This window comes from Vulpes lagopus, chromosome 14, assembly GCF_018345385.1.
Source record: "Vulpes lagopus strain Blue_001 chromosome 14, ASM1834538v1, whole genome shotgun sequence".
Lineage (NCBI taxonomy): Eukaryota > Metazoa > Chordata > Mammalia > Carnivora > Canidae > Vulpes > Vulpes lagopus.
The window spans coordinates 28,738,598-28,756,269 of NC_054837.1; the positions used below are offsets into that span (position 1 = coordinate 28,738,598).

The 17,672-nt window shown below is 41.1% G+C and overlaps 1 protein-coding gene across 1 annotated transcript in view; it reads left to right on the top strand.

Annotated features, from left to right (window-relative positions):
- The window catches only part of P2RX7 (purinergic receptor P2X 7), a 46,865-nt gene extending 30,937 nt beyond the window's left edge, over positions 1 to 15,928 (top strand). The window contains exons 9-13 of the mRNA XM_041729557.1: positions 5,985 to 6,075; positions 7,422 to 7,487; positions 7,583 to 7,732; positions 9,721 to 9,822; positions 12,462 to 15,928. Coding sequence (XP_041585491.1) covers positions 5,985 to 6,075; positions 7,422 to 7,487; positions 7,583 to 7,732; positions 9,721 to 9,822; positions 12,462 to 12,956 — 904 coding nt within the window. The 3' untranslated portion in view covers positions 12,957 to 15,928. The remainder of the gene's footprint in view (positions 1 to 5,984; positions 6,076 to 7,421; positions 7,488 to 7,582; positions 7,733 to 9,720; positions 9,823 to 12,461) is intronic.
- The last annotated feature ends 1,744 nt before the right edge of the window (positions 15,929 to 17,672 follow it).

Here is a 17,672-nt window from a genome sequence, read left to right on the forward strand (position 1 = left end):
TTTAATTTCTGGGTGCTAGATGTTTTCACTCTGCTGAAAGGGTCCTATCCCTGCTCCCTCTCTGTGTAGGGCTTCTGCAACCTCTGCTCCCTTCCCTAGAAGTTTAAGATTCTAGCTCCTCAGATACAGATCTGATTGGGGTCCTACTAGGGGACAGACTTCAGACTCCAAACATGGCTCCAGTTCCTACTCCCTACTCATCTCTAGCACCTAGAAAATGTCTTTCCTTGTTTTGAGTTCACTAATACGTTGATATGACTTTTAAAGAATATTTTATCTTGCATTTCTTTGTGTATGGTGGGAGGTGGTGGGCTTAGCGCTCAGGCTGCCACCTTGATTGGAAATCCTTTTGGTAAGAATATCTTCAAGACTCCTGATGCCACATTGCTTCCATACCTGCAGTCTTGTCTGACTTTTCGGGTTCTTTGTAGTTTATCTTGTATGCTTCTTACTTCTGGACTTCAGCCCTATAAGAATTGACTAGATTCCTGGTCCGTTTTCACCATTTAAATTGGCTGGAGTGGGTTTGGTGCTGACCTGCTCTTGTTTTGACCCTTGGCACAGTTCACCCGTCTGCTCCTAATGTTTCCCCCAGTAATGATCCTGTGAGGTCCTAACTTGATGTCCGTGTTACCTCCTCTGTCTAGATCATTTTTTCAGCCTGTTCCTACAACTCTGTCCCAGCACTAACTTGTCCCTAGAGTTCAAGGCTCCATGACCTCTCATTGCTTGCAGCTACCGGGCAGGTTTCAGCGACTGTAATTATGGCTGACCATTTTGCACCCTGGTTCCAGACACAAAGTAGGCTTATGCTGTTCCCTTTTCAGAAAGAGTTGTCAACTACATCCCTAGAATAATGGCTATTCAACCATTTTGCCTATGAAGCCAGTAGGTAATTGATATTGACACTACTTATTTATTCATTCATCAAATACATGTTGAAGAAAAAATCTTGTTGTGCCAGTGGGTATATATTGGTAAACAAAATAGACAAAGTTACTACTTAGCTTATGTTGTAATAGGACATGAATATTAGTAATTATAACATAAGACAAAAATATAAGTAAATTAAAAACTCCAACAAGGCAACATCATTAGTCATCGGGGAAATGCAAATGTAAATCACAATGAGAAACACCTACATATACCCCCAAGAATAGGTAAAACTTTTTGAAAGGCTGGCAGTTCCAAGTGCTGACAAGAAGGAGAAGCAACTGGAACTCTCCCTTTTCCCGGATGGTAGTGTAAGATGGTACAACCATGGTAGAGAACTGCTGGAAAATTTCTTATGAAGTTAAACATACATCTATCCTATAATCCAGAAACCCCACTCTTAGAAAGGAAACAAAAGTCCATACCAAGATTTGTATATGAATGTTCACAACAGCCTTTGCCATAATTACCAAAACCCAGAAACAACCTAAATGTCCAATAGGTGATTAGAGAAGTAAATTGTGGTATATATTTATACAATAAAGCACTAATTAGTATACACAAAGAAGGAACAATATGCTCACACATGCAACAACACAGAGGTATCCTACCGACATTATGTGGAGTAAAAGGAGCCATACTGTATGATGCCATTTACATGAAGTACAAGAACAAGCAAGACAGCTTTTCTGTGATGATAAAAGACAACAGTGGGTGCTGGTCTGGGGAGTAGGAGATGGGAGAGGAAAATAGGTACTGATTAGAAAGGAGCACAGGAGATTTTCTGAGGCCATGGAATGTTCTAGATCTTGATAGGGATATAGGTTATACAGTGTATTTATCTGTCAAAATTCATTGAACTCAACTTTTGGAGGACTTATGTTATATAATACATATTTTATGTAAACTATACCTTAATAGAGCAAATAACCCCAGTAAGACCATTTCAGATAATGAATGATAAATGCTGTGAAGAAAATCAAACAAGATACTGTGCTGCAGGGTTAGGGCGGAACAGGGGTAGGGGTCAGGGGAGAGACCAGAGAACGCCTCTCCAAGCACAGGGTAGGACCCCTGCAGATATTATCTGCTTTTGTGAGGCTTGTGCTTTCCTAGTTAGGAAGAGAAACTGCACAGACTGGAGCCCATGTTAGGGGAATAGCCCTGCAAAAGTTTGTAGTTTCTTTAGAGAAACTTGTAGTATTAACAGTCTAGATCAGGGGTTCTCAAAGTACAATTCCCAGCATCAGCATGCTGGGAATGTGTTAGAAATCCAAATTTGCAGGCTCTGCCTTGGACCTACTGAATCAGACATGTTGTGGATTGTCTTCACAAGCCCTCCAGGTAAGAGCCTCTCACGTGTGAGAACCACTGATCTAGAACCTCAATACTCAAAGTGTAGTCCTGGAACCAGCAGCATGGCCTTACCTGGGAGCTTATTATAGTCTCAGGCCCCACTCTTGATTAACTGAATCAAAATCTGCATTTTAACAAGATTCCCAGAAGATTCATGTGCACATTGAAGTTTGAGAAGCACTAGTCTAGACTCTATCATTTAGTACCCCAAACATACTTTCTTCTTAGATGTTTCACCTGACTACATTTTGTCTCTATGATGAGGTTGCCAGTTTCCTGGGGCAGTGAATACAATAAGGCATCTACTTAATCTGTACATGCAAGTGTAGGCAAAAGGGCACATGTGCATGCACACACACATTCATTGCTTCCTAACACTTCTGCTAGCATTCCTACTGACTTCTGGAGGGGTCTGCTCAAGCAAACGGGTCTCTACATTTTACCTAAAGCAGCATCATAAAGTGGCAGGAAGCCTCCAAACTGTGTCTTTATTTTTCTTTACTTATTTTTTGCTTATGCAATGTTTTAAGAGTTGAGACATTCTACATAAAAATCTGGACTTCCTACTTTTCTCAAAAATTTTAAGTATTGGGGGAAAAAAACTAAACCATTTGACAACTCTAGGTTCATATTTCACACAGCAGCACTCTGTTGGAGATGAGTGACAGTGGTTCCCTTTAGAAAGGGCATGTGATTTTTTTGTTGTTGTTGTTCTCCACTGTCCCCACCACTCCCTATTGCCTTATAGCTGGCCTGCAATATTCATTCCATCATCTGCCTCAACCCTATAGGCATTTGAGTTTGAGACCCTTGACTAAAGGCCAGCTGATGTCAGGCTCCCTGCATGGAATGGAGCCTGTTTCTCCCTCTGCCTCTGTCTGTCTGTCTGTCTCTCTCTCTCTCTCTCTCTCTGTGTGTGTGTCTTTCATGAATAAATGAATTAAATCTTTAAAAAAAAAAAAAAAGGCCAGCTGAGATCAAGACACAAGATGTTTTTTGCCTCCTCTGAGTCAGTGGAGTTTCATCCAGGGCCCTGAAGCAGCTCCTAGTTTAGATGTTTTGATATCCCCTGCTGTTCCACTGAACAGACTTAGGGCCATTAGCAACAAGAGATGATTGGATCAGTGGTCCTCTGACTGCCTTTGCAGGATGTTTGCATTTAGTTTTTTTTTTTTTTTTTTTTTTTAGCAGTCTGCAGAAGCATGCAGGGCAATGTCCCAAACAGATGTTAGCATATATCCTTTGAGTCTTTGAGGTAAGCCTAAGAACATCAGCTCCTGGAGAGATCTGTGCTTTCTAAAGAACTGAGGTGGTTATGATGTTAGTATTCTTTTAGAACAAAATGTTAGAGCATTTGTTGTCTGGAATGAACGCCAGAAGAAATCTTTGGCCAGAAATAAAGTTCCAAGTTCTGATGGATAACTGGATAGGTTATTTTCAAACAGCCACAAAAAAATGAGAAGAGAATTGCATATGAGTTTTATGAAAAAATATAACTTCCTAAAACATAGGAAGTTGAAGAAGTTGATCACATCACAGAATTTTGTCCTTTAACAAAAGATCAATGCCCAAAGGTCCTTATTCAGTGAACATGTGATTCGGTTTATTTGCAGCACGTATAAAGTAGGGCAGACCCTCAGTGCATGCCTGATGCACCTCTCTGGTTCAGAATGGGCATATGCATGTGTTAGTTTCCTGTGCCTGCTATAACAAATGACCACAAACTTGGTGGTTCAAAACAATAGAAGTGTATTTTCTCACAGTTCTGGGTGACAGAAGTCTAAAATCAAGCAGTCAGCAGGGACACACTCCCTGAAGTCTCGAGGGGAGGATCCTTCCTTGCTTCTCCCAGCTCCCTGTGGCTCTCGGTGTTCCTTGACTTGAGGCTGCATCACGCTAATATCTGTATCCATCTTTATGCGGGCTTCCCCTCTGTGTTTCTGTTTCAACTCTCCTCTCTTTTTTATAAAGTTATCAGTCATTGGTTTCACCCTAAATCCAGGATGATCTCATCTTAAGGTCCTTAATCACATCTGCAAAGATCCTATTCCAAAGAAGGTCACATTCACAGGTACAGGGGTTTGGCCCTTGGACCTACCTTCTTGGGTGGCCATTATTCAAGCCATTACAGTGTGCAGAAAACAGCCTGCTCCAGCCCTAGTGTTTCTCAGAGTGTGGACCACTGACCTCGTGCACCAGATCCACCTAGCACCTTTCTAGAAACATCTCAAACCTTCTGAAACCACGCTCTGGGGGGTGAGGCCCAGGAATCTACCCTTGAACACATTTCCCAAATGATTCTTATCCTTAGTTCAAGAACCACTGTACCAAGACCTTTTGCTTTGTGTTTTAAAAAAATAAATCACTTGGTAGAGCAGCAGAAGAAAGAACTGTCATGGGGATGAGAACCATCAGAGACAAAGAAATCAAAACCCCTCTGGCCAGAAATTGGTGCTCAACACATTTTGAGAGTCAAAAAAGACAGGAGTTTCAAATACTCTGTACTGTATTCTAACAGAGCATCTGCCTTCTGTTTCCTTCTCTCTCCACACCTGTAAATAGACTGTGAATTAGTAACTCAGAAAATATCTTACCTAAAAACAACCTCCAAAAGGTGGTAAGAGGGAGGGACAGATTTAAAAGTTTTGTGACGCATGTGGTTTAAGCCTTCCTAATTTTCCATGAAAACAAAACATTCTGCTTTTCCTGACTGCAACACTGGTGAGAGCTACGCATTTGGGGTGGTTGTGATTTGTGCCTGAGTCTTAATTTATAAATATACCTAAGAAATGATACAGAGAGGTCACTGCCACTGAAAGAACTTTATTATATTTCCCAAGAGGAGGGGCACACCATGCCACACAAGGCCACAAGGGAAGCACCAGGTTTGGTCAGGAGGTGGAATGATCAAGGGAAAGCATGGCCCAGAACCTTCATTGTGTTTTCCATGGGACAGGCAAGGCAGGGCAGGGCAACAGCTTAGAATCAGCCTGCTTGAGTAATGTGAGCAGGCTCTGGGCTACAGGTGCTAGCTTTGGGTACCTGGCCTTGGGTGACCTGGTGCAGGGGAAATAGTGGCTCCATGTGTGAGGGTAGAAAGCGAAGGTGGTTGGAGATATGGATTCAGGATCAGCAGAGGGTCTTTAACATGATTTTCAGGCTCTTGCAAAAGCTGGATCACAAGGAAGATATAAACAATTGTGGCTGTTAGTTTGACCCTGTTGTAATAGATGCACACAGACAAATACAGAATCTAAGAAAATACAATTAGAACAGATTGCTGAGGGGCACCTAGCCCCAATCCACCAATAAGTAGCCAAGATCCCCACCCCACTTTGTTCTAGAAGCCAAACCCTCTTAAGAAATAATCAGATTTGCTTGAGACTATTTTTTTAAATTTCTCTGCTTATTGTTAATACTGTACTCATTAAAAATTGTTCATTTTCATCTTAAATGGAAAGGAGATTTTGTACCACTCTGTGATGGTGGAAGAAGAGGAGGCAATGTGGGAAGTGGTGCTTTGGTTCCAAGAGAGTAATTTGTGGGTTTGAATAATGTTCTTCCCTCTGCCAACTGCAGCAGAACTAGAAGATAAACAAGTAAGACTAGCTCGGCTCCTGTTTTGGGTTTTCCTTTCATGAAATACCAGCATGTTCACACAGATCTTTTAAACATGGATCCTTCTCCTCCTACAGATACGCCAAGTACTATAAGGAAAACAACGTTGAAAAACGGACTCTGATAAAAGTCTTTGGGATCCGTTTTGACATCCTGGTTTTTGGCACCGTAAGTCTCTGCTCCCAGCCACTGGCACCTCCATTCCTGCGACTGTGTCCTAATTATTGCTGTAGTGCCTCAAAGGGTACATGTTTCAGTCATAGTCATTAGCTGGCACTGTGCATCTCACATGTGGGATAAGAGGGGGAAGAAATGTCCTTGGGGTCCTGTCCAAGATGAAGTCAACTGATGAGTACAAGAGTGGGATTGGGGAAAAACACTGAATATTCAACTTTAAAAATACTCCGATGCTTAAAAAAGAGAGAAAGTAAGAAATCCTTTTGCAAAACACTTTGTAAGTAAAAGAATCCAATGCAAATTGGCTTAGGGGGAAAAAAGTTGTTTTTGTTTTTTTGTTTTTGTTTTTTGTTTTTGTTTTTGTTTTTGTTTAATTTCACATAGCTGAAAAATCCAGGGGCAGTTTCAGGCTTCGGGCATGGCTGGATATTCAAACAACATCCTTAAGAATCTTCTTCCCTTCATTTCTTACGTCTGTTCTCCTCTGTTTTGGCATCATCCTCAGCTGGCTGTGTCTACACCGTGATTTCAGGCAGCTCCTTATACCTTTACCAGTCCAGCAATCTCAATAAAACAAGAACATATCTTTGCTATAAAAGGTTTGGCAAAGAATTCAGGCAGATACCATTGGCTCTGACTGGCCCAACATGGGCCCCATGCCCTGTGCTAATCACTATATTTAGGTCACACCATAATGTCAGTGGCCTTGGACCTGCCCTGACCCAGCCCCTTTCCCTCCAACTATTTGGACCAAGCATGAACAGATATGGTTTTCTGAAGGAAAACTGGGTGTTGTTTCCACAAGAAGGAGGGAGGGTATTCTGGGCATGCAAAAATCTGTAGATGCCCATAATGCCTTGTCCAAAACTGTATTATTTACATCATATGTTATGTCATATGGTGGTAAGCAACACAAGAGTCGATGAGATAGAAGCTGAGAGGATGGAAAGATCTTTGAGAAGAAAAACCACGAGGACACCTAAGGGAAGAGTGTGCAGATATTCTTTCCCTCTGCTTCCAAGGTAATCTCAAACCACTTTTAGGGAAAACTTGCCCGAAATTCTCACCTTGTATGGGAAAACAACAAACTCAGTGTGTGGGTTCTAGTGCTTCTTTGTTGAACACATTCATGTTTTCGAGCGGATCCCAGAAGGCAGAAATAGGATGAATGGGATTCCTATTTTCAGTCTGCAGCATCTGTTGCCATAAACACCTTGCATGATCTATTGAAGTCATGGCCATGGCCTCTCTCATCTGCTGGAGCTGACAATTACATGGTAGAGCAAAGGCCATTGCTCTGAATGTCAGCTAAGTAATCTTTACCATTTTGTTTTCAGGGAGGAAAATTTGACATTATCCAGTTGGTCGTGTACATTGGCTCAACCCTCTCCTACTTTGGTTTGGTAAGGGGTTCTCTTTCCCACACTTTAGGAAAGTGATTTGGAAAAAAAAAAGAAAAGAAATCTCACTAACTGGCACTGATCTGGGTTCTTCCTAGGCCACTCTGTTCATTGACTTTCTCATCAACACTTACTCGAGTAAATGCTGTCGATCCCACATTTATCCCTGTTTCAAGTGCTGTGAATACTGTGCAGTCAATGAATACTACTACAAGAAGAAGTGTGAGACCATTGTGGAGCCAAAGCCGGTAAGGCTCACTGAATCAGTAGGTGCCAAAATACCTGGAGAGTCAGGTGTATTTTATGCAAAAATAAGGCCAAAATCACAGGTGTCATCCCATAGTGGACAAGTCTCTGGACTCTACCTTGATCCACCATTTCTCAGATGAATCCTTTGGTCTTAGGGAAGAAGAGAAACAAAATGAAGAGGCCAGAAAGAGGGAGAATGAATTTTTTTTTTTTTGGGAGAATGAATTTTTATGTTCTAGGACTTGTCAGTTTTGTCAGATTTATTAAATTGGTGCAGCCAAAAAGAATAGTATAGTGACTTTGGAGACAATTTGGCAGTATCTAATAATACTTAGGTGGGATATGCTTTACAGCCTGGCATTTCCGCTTCTCCATGCCAACCCGCAAGTAACACTCACTTAAGTGCCCCAGTAGTGCCATGTAACTAAATCCACCTCAGCGCTGTCTTTAGTAACAGTGAAGAAAGAATATCCAGCCAAATGTCCAACAGGTGGATGGTGAGAGAAACTAAGACCAGTCCATAGCAAGGAGTGCCAAGCACCAGTTTAAAAGAATGATGTGAATAATAATAAGAGCAAACATTTATAGAACTCTTCAAAGTGCTTTCTATATATTAATTCATTGAATTTTCAGGACAACCCTATAAATATACGCTAATATCTTTCTAAAGATGAGACAATTGATGTGCAGGAAGGGGTAAATAGTTTGCCCAGAGTCATATAGCTAGTAGATGGAAGAGCTACAATTCTAACTCAGACAGGCTGGTTTCAGAATCCATCTTAATAACTGATATGTTAGAGCTACTGGCATGAACAAATATCCAAAATGTGTTGTTGAAAGGAAAAAAGCAAACTATAGAATAATATATATGGTATGAGAGGGGTATTTTTTTTAAAGATTTTTATTTATTCATGAGAGACACACAGAGAGAGAGAGGCAGAGACACAGGCAGAGGGAGAAGCAGGCTCCATGCAGGGATCCCGACGTGGGACTTGATCCTGGGACTCCAGGATCACACCCTGGGCCAAAGGCAGGCACAAAACCACTAAGCCACCTAGGGATCCCTATGATAGGTAGGTTAAAAGACAACTACACATATGAACTAATCTCACATATTTTCTATATGTAAATGTGTACATATATACACATAAATACACACATATATTCTAGATATTTTATATATTCTATATATTTTCTACACTTATTATACACATGCATGAATGTGTATAGGGAGGATAACATGTATACAAAAAGGCACTGGACACACACAAAAGTGACAACAACGATTCCTTCTGCAAAGGAGCCTAGGATGAAGGACTAGTCAAATAGAATTTTAGCTCATTTGCATTGTTTTGATTTAATTTGGGTTCTACCAAGCAGGTCTCCTATCCTTGATTCCATGATTTCTCCCAATCAAGGAGAAATCTCCAGTGCTTAAAACAACAAAGAGGCTTTCTCTGTCTTTCCCTCATAAGAATATGACTGTCCTTTTCCCAGCAGCTGAATGCACGGTTCACGGTCACTGTACATGTATTCTACAATATGAAATAAAAGTGCATTTTTGCAACTAAAAATAATTACCATTTTGCAACTAAAAATAAAAGCCCAAGATGGGATGAAAGTCAACAAAAATATAAATAATTTAAGTTGCAATAGTCACACTTTCTGGGGGTACTCAATCAAGAGTAACTCAAATTGAGGAGATACAAGAAAGGGCTTTGACATAGCATGTGGAAGACCTAAAAACATCAGGCAGCAAGCTATGGAGACTCTGAGCTCACATATTAAGGTACATCGAGTTCCACTACTGATTTACCTTTGGACTCAGAAATCATTCATCCTCAGCCAGCAAGAGTTTTTGGTCAGCTTCTCTAACAGTTTGTCATTTGGTAAATAGGAATAATACTTGCCTTTAGATATGTTCAGGAATGTGATTGTGGATAATTCTGTACAAAAATGGGTAAAAATTTTAACTGTCTTTTCTTAGACATTAAAATACGTGTCCTTTGTGGATGAAGCCCACATTAGGATGGTGGACCAACAGCTACTTGGAAGACGTCTACAAGATGTCAAAGGTGAAAAAGTCCCAGTAAGTTAAAACACTGGATTTTTGTTAAAGAAAAGTTACTATTAAATATAAATATAGCTACAAATTTGTATAAATTGCAATTTTAACACAGTATGTACATGTAACCCAGAATATTAGTAAAAGCCTTTTCCATGTCTCCACCCACTACCTTCCCTTAAATGTCATCATTATTCTGTACCCAAAGGTTAGTTTTATCTCTTCCAGAATTTTATAAAATTTGAATCCCATATGTACTCACTCACCATATACTCTGTGAAATGTCTGGCTTCTTTCACTCAACATTGTTTTTGTGAGTCATCTATGACACTGCATATAGCAATAGTTCATTCCATTGTTGTATAATTTCCACTTTATAAACATCCAATATATTTATCCCTTCCATTGTTGGTAGACATTTGGTAGTTTCCAGTTTGGAGCTCATGCAGAAATGCCGCCATGGTAAACATATGGTGCCTACAAGTGGACCTGCTGGGTCGGAAGGCAGGCCTATGATACTACCAAACCATCCTCTAAAGGGGGTGTTTTAATTCCCACTCTCCTCAGCAGCTCTGATTGCTGGACATCTTCATTAACTGTATTATTTCTACAGCTTCCAAAATAAATCACCACAACTAAGTAGCTTAAAGCAACAGAAATTCATTCTCATACACTTCTGGAGGCTGGAAGTCAGAAGTCAAGGTGTTGGTAGGGCTCTGTCCAAAAGCCCAAGGGGAGGATCCTTCCTTGCCTCTTCCAGTTCCTGGTGTTTATTACACCTGTTAGAACCACTGGTACAATGCTGATGGTAAGAGCAAACATCTTTTTGTCTCATTCCCTATCTCAGGAAGAAAGCTTTCACATTTCACTATCATATTTGCTGTAGGGTTTTAAAGAATGCTTTATTGAATTAAGAAAAGTCTCCCCTGTTCTAGTTTGCTAAGAATCTTTATCATAAATGAATACTGAATTTTAAAATAATACTTTTTTCTGATTTTTAAAAAAAACAATCAATGAGTTTTCTTTTCTCTATGGATGTGGTGAATTACACAAACTGATTTTCAAATATTGAGCCAACCTTGCATTCCTACAGTAGAATCAATTTGAATGTAATATATTACTCTTTGTATTTATTGCTGGATTTGATTCACTAATATTATAGATTTTTATGTCTCTTATTGAGAGAGACTGGCCAGAATTTTTCCATTCTTATAATGTCCTTGTTGGGTTTGGATATAATGTGAACTAGAGGCTGGCAGGGCAGAGAATACACATAAAATTTATCATTTTAACCATTATAAAGTGTACAGTTCAGTGACATTTAAAATTCAAAATTCAGGGACACCTAGGTGGCTCAGTGGTTGAGCATTTGCCTTTGGCTCAGGGAGTGATCCTGGAGTCCCAGGATGGAGTCCCACACTGGGCTCCCCACAGGGAGCTTGCTTATCCCTCTGCCTATGTCTCTACCTCTCCGTGTCTCTCCTAAATAAATAAAACCTTTAAAATTCAAAAGTTTATCCACATGCTGTGCAGCTATCTCACTATCTAGTTCCACAACTTTTTCATTGACCCAAAAGGAAGTGCTGCATCCATTCAGCAGCCATTCCTCACACCCACTTCCCCCTAGTCCCTGGCAATCATTAATCTTTCTGTCAGCATGGATTTGCCTATTTTGGGACATTTCATATAAATGGAATCATACAGTATTTGCCTTTTTGTGACTGGCTTCTCCCACTTTTCCTAATGTCTTCAAGGTTCATATCATAGCAGGTGTCAGTACATTGTTCCCCTTTTTCTGGCTGAATAATACTCCACTATATGGACATAACATTGTTAACAAACTATAGAAATGATCCCTGAAAGTACAGTCTTTGAACATAACATTTTTATCCATTTATCCGTTGATGGATATTTGGGGTGCAAACCTTTGGCTATTGTAAAATAGTACTGCTGTAGTTGCTCATGTACAAGAACTATTTATTTTAATGTGCTGATTCCATCTTTGTCCAGTGAATGAAGGTCTCTGTTACAAAGAACAGATATAAATGATGTCAATTATGGCAACCTTCTCTTGGAGGATAACAAATGGATTTGCTAAAAGAGGAAGGCTGGAGGAAAAGGAAGCAGTAGAGCAAAGTCAACAAATATTTACTGTCCACTATGTGCTGCTTCCTGTCCTAGGCACTGGGGATATAGCAGTAACAAAGCAGACAGGGCCCCTGCTTTCATGTGGAAGAAGAATCATCAAGAGAACATATCAATTAGTGGGATCATTTCAGATAGTGATAAGTACTGTGAAGAACACGAAATCTCATGATGTGCTAAGAGAGTGATCTGGGTGGAAGGGAACCACCTGGATCGGGTGGTCAGGGCAAGAAGGTCTCCATGAAGAGGTTATACCTGCCTTGCGGCCTGGCTTGTCTGAATTTCACTTTTCAAATCTGTAAAATGGGAGATAAGGACACATGTCTCATGAGATTCTTCAAAGGCTAAACAAGGTGAGTTTATAAAACACTAGCATGTTCTTGATACATACATTTAATAAATGATGACTATTATATTTATGTGACAAAGTGCAATGTTATAAGTTAATAACAAAATTAAAGAACCTAGAACCTTAGGGGTGGTCACTGCTGATGGGTTTGGAAACTTGACTTTTTCAGAGACCCTCAATGGAATTCACAGACTTGTCCAGGCTGTCCCTGTCTCTCCATGACCCGTCCCCTATTCCTGGACAATCAGAGGAGATGCAGCTGTTAAGTGAAGAAGCGACCCCTAGATCCAGCAACAGCCCAGACTGGTGCCAGTGTGGACACTGCCTCCCATCCCAGCTCCCCGAGAGCCAGCGATGCCTGGAAGAGCTGTGCTGTCGGAAAAAGGCTGGTGCCTGCATTACCACCTCAGAGCCGTTCAGGAAGCTCATCTTGTCCCGACAGGTCCTGCAGTTCCTCCTGCTCTACCAGGAGCCCTTGCTGGTGCTGGATGAAAACTCCAACAGCCGGCTGCGGCACTGTGCCTACAGGTGCTACACCACCTGGCGCTTTGGCTCCCAGGACCTAGCCGACTTTGCCATCCTGCCCAGCTGCTGCCGCTGGAGAATCCGGAGAGAATTTCCCAAGAGTGAAGGCCAGTACAGTGGCTTCAGGAGTCCTTACTGATGGCACAGGGCTGAGCAAGCACGTTAACGTTCCCTTTGTTTGCACCTGAGCTTGACCTGCAAAGATCTGTGGCCAAATTTTCAACCAAAGGGAGATGTGTTTCCTCTCCTGCAGCTCTAGATGTGTCAGAGAGCAGACTAAACAACCCAACAAATAAACTAGAATCCCTCAGCATGGACTGAGAGTCAAGAGATTCAGATCTATGCCTCAATTCCATCCCTGGGAAGTTGTATGATCCTAGGGCTTTAACTCTGTGCCTCAGCTGCCTTACTATCCAACCTGCTATTCCACAGAGACATCGGGAGAAGAAACTTAGAGAGTGTGCATTTTCTTGCTACTGCACAAAGAGCTATGTGAATGCAAAGCAGCTCCTTCTGGGCCACACTGGGAAAATGTACAACTATGAACCAACCCTTTGGGTGCTGGTTGGAGAAGATGGAGGATTAAAAGTGGCCACACTCAGCGGTTTAGCGCCTGCCTTCGCCCCAGGGCGTGATCCTAGAGTCCTAGGATCAAGTCCCACATCGGGCTCCCTGCATGGAGCCTGCTTCTTTCTCTGCCTGTGTCTCTGCCCCTCTTTCTCTCTCTCTCATGAATAAATAAATAAAATATATATTTTTTAAAAGTGGCCACAAATTCTTTGGCACTTGTCCCTGAGAGTTATGTCTCCTCCCCTTGTATCTAGGCAGTTCTGATGGCTTTATCCAGCAGTGGAAGTGACACTGTGCCAGCTTTGGGGTCTTGGTCTTGAGGCTGGCAGCTTCCACTTCCTATCCTGTCCCACGTCTGCTGTGAAGGAAGCCAGCCCCCATACAAAGGTCTGGCTATCCTGAGACCACCCTACTGTGAGGAAATTCAAGAAGCTACATGGAGAAAAGAGATGCCTCCAGTTCCCAGCTTCCAAGCCAAACAAACTCAGTCACTAGACATGGGAGAGCCACTCAGTACATATGCTTTCGGATATGTACTGATGCTTTCGGATGATTCCACACCCTGCTAACATAGGACTGCAACTATATGAGATGCCCTGCACAGAACAAAAGTGTTGTTTTAAGCCACTAAGTTTTATGTTGTTTGTTATGCAGCAACACTCTGGGGCAGTGAGGAAGCCTGACTCAGTGGAACATAGACTCAGCCCATACTTTCCATGGTTCTAAGGTTTTTTGTTTGTTTGTTTTTCTAAGATTTTATTCATGCATTCATGAGAGACAGAAAGAGAATCAGAGACACAGGCAGAGAGAGAAGCAGGCTCCCTGCAGGAAGATCAACGCGGGACCCGATCCCTGGACTCCAGGACCACGCCCTGGGCTGAAGGCAGGCACTAAACCTCTGAGCCGTCCAGGGATCCCCCGGTTCTAAGGTTTTTAGGGAGCTTGGACCACCCCTGAAGCCCCACAGGGGCTTAGGTTTCTGTTCGGCACCTCTGTCAAAGCTGCAGACCAAATCAGGTAACCCACCAGACCAGGCCTGGAATCTATCCAACCTAACTGCTGAACTACCTGATATATTCTAATATACATCCTATCTCTGCAACTGGAAGTAGCTACTGCTGTTAAAACTGGAAAAGGCCAAGTTTATGCCTTCAACACCCTGTACTTTGCAGCCAATTAGAATGGATGCAATCTGGATGCTACTTTAAAAAGTAACTCACACCCAAACCTTTACCATTTCTGTACATCAACTGCTAAGAATATGAAAATGGATAGTCAGAAGTTTTAGTATCCTTCTTTGGGATTTCCTTTTCATTTTTCTGGTATTAGAATTGATTATTCCTAAACAACTATTTTAAAGAATAAATGGAGGCCACTATTCAACACTGTAACTAAAAAAAAAAAAAACACTGTAACTGATGAAGGATCTGTGAGTTTTTTTAAATACATATTCTGAGATGTACCATTTTGATACCTTTTAAAAACCAGATGCTTTTTACTATATTCACATAAAGTAAATATGGGCAAAACCTTTCTTTTTTTGATCCAGGATTTTATCTGGCTTTAAACTCAGGAATATGGTAGGCCAGACTGAAATTTCATTTTTACAACCTTTCAGAGATAGTAAATTATAAATGACTTCTTATATGTATGATATATATTTGAAAAGTGGATTACATATGACTTCTGCAGAATTTAAATTTTTACTCCTAGAATTCTATGTATGAGCTACAGATTTCCATTCTGATAAACATCTAAGACTTTATACCTTTTTGTGCGTGTGTGCCTTATCCCCAGCGTATTTTTATCACCTCTGGGGGCCCCAGATGGAGTCAGAATTTAGAATGACAATTAGTCATTAGATCCACCTGTCTTCCTTCACCTTCCCCACAGATGCTTTAAGTGAGAGGGTGATGTGTTATGTCATCCATGTGTAAAATGTCTTGACACTTCCTACAATAACATGCATCACATTTATGTCTTGTTTTTAGTCTACTGCATAAAGTAATGTCACCAGCAAAGACATCCCAAGGAGAATCACACTCTGTAGGATGTTTGCTTGTACTTAAATACATTATTCTATATGGTAATTGCCCAGTATTCATTACTTCGTGTCTGTATTAGAGATCTGCTTTCTTGTCACATTGACTGGTTTCATGTAGAATTGGTAATGAACTTGCATTACTCTCTTCAGAGGGCACCAGTTTTTAAACACTTACTAATTCTAGTTTGCCAATGTACATGTCCTAACTAGATAACCTGTTTTGATAATAAAATATTGTATCAATGTTTTGATTATAAAAAATAATGTATGATTTATGATTACTAAAGTGTTCCTTTTACTTCCTTTTCTCAGAAGATCCCCAAATCACAGTTCATTCATTGACACTTTCATTCAACATATAGTCATTGAAGCACTATGACATAATAAGATATGTATTTGAGGGCAGCCCTGGTGGCGCAGCGGTTTAGAGCCACCTGCAGCCTGGGGTGTGATCCTGGAGACCTGGGATCGAGTCCCATGTCGGGCTCCATGCATGGAGCCTGCTTCTCCCTCTGCCTATGACTCTGCCTCTCTCTCTCTTTCTCTTTCTCTCTCTGTGTCTCTCATGAATAAATAAATAAAATCTTTAAAAAAAAAGATATGTATTTGAGGGGATCCCTGGGTGGCTCAGTGGTTTAGCACCTGCCTTTGGTCCGGGGAGTGATCCGGGGATCGAGTCCCTGCATGGAGCCTGCTTCTCCCTCTGCCTGTGTCTCTGCCTCTCTCTCTCTCTCTCTCTCTCTCTCTCTCTCTGTCTCTCATGAATAAATAAATAAAATCTTAAAAAAAAAAGATATGTATTTGATCTCTGCTCCCAGGTGCTAACACAGAGTTCCCAAATCCCTTAGAATTTCTGGGCTGATGAGAGTGTCTTGTGTTCTAACAAGGAAACGCTTAGTAGGCTCTTAACTTCAGGATAGGGACTGGTTGCCAGAAAGACAAAGCCATGGTCAGAACTTAGGACTTCTAAGAGTTCCAAGTTCTTCAGAGTAGAGGATTGGAAATTAAATTAATAATTGATTGTGCCCATATGATGAAGCTCCCATTAAAAATGTCTAAATCACAAGATTTGGAGAGCTTCTGAACTGATGAACACATCTACATGCTGGGAGAGTGGTGTACCCCAACTCCACAGGGACAGAAGCATCTGTGCTAAGGACCCTTCTCGACCTTGCCCTATGTACCTCTTTGTCTAGTTGTTCATATGTATCATTATACCCTTTATAATAAACCAGTAAATATAAACAAGAGTTTCCCTGAGTTCTATGAACCATTATGGCAAATGATTGAACCTGAGAAGGGGGTTATGGGAACCTTCAATTTACAGCCAGTTGGTCTGAAATACAGGTTACAGCTGGGACTTGTGACTAGCATCTGAAGTGGGGGACAATCCTGTGGGATAGAGGCCTCAACCTATGGGGTCTAGGCTAACTCCAGTAGTTAATAACACAATTGAATTGTAGGACACTCAGCTGGTGTCTGGAGAGTTGGAGAATTGGTTGGTGTGGGAAAACCCCATAAAAAATTTGGTGCCACAGAAGTATTACAAGTAGAGGATAGGAAAAAGAATTTTCTTTTAGGCACTCACTAGAGACCAATGATAGATAACGTTGCTACTGTCATGGAGACATGAGGACATGAACATTAATCAAAAAATTCAAATTTAAATTTGCATCTTGTGAATCCTGATGAAGAAGAAAAAATGATCCTCTGAGAGCCTAAAATAGGGGAATTTGACCATTTGGGGGGATTAGAGAGGTCCTCCTTGAGGATGCAGCCCTTGAGCTGAAATCTGAAGGGTAAGTACTGGGTAACTAGGTGAATAAGGTAGGAAAGAGCATTCTAGGCAGAAAGACTAGCATGTGTGAAGGCCCTGGGGCAGGAAATGCATAGCAGGTTTACAGAACTTAAAGGAGATCTGAATGCCTATTCTACAGATAATAAGAGAAAGTAAAGTAAGAGATAAGACAGGACAGGCAGGCAGGGACTGGACTGCATAGAGCCTTGCAGGCCATGGCAAGGAGTTTTGTCTTTATCCTAAGATCACCGGACAGCCATGGAAGGGTTTTAAGTAGCAGCCTGGTAAGATTATATTTGTTTTTTAAAAGATCATTCTGATCGCTGCAGGAGAATGAACGAGAAGTGGTGGTAAATAGTTTTAATTTTTATTTCAGTCTTTCCCTACTCCATGAAACATTTGCCACAAATATGCAGCAAAATTTGAGCTGATTCTCTTTTCTC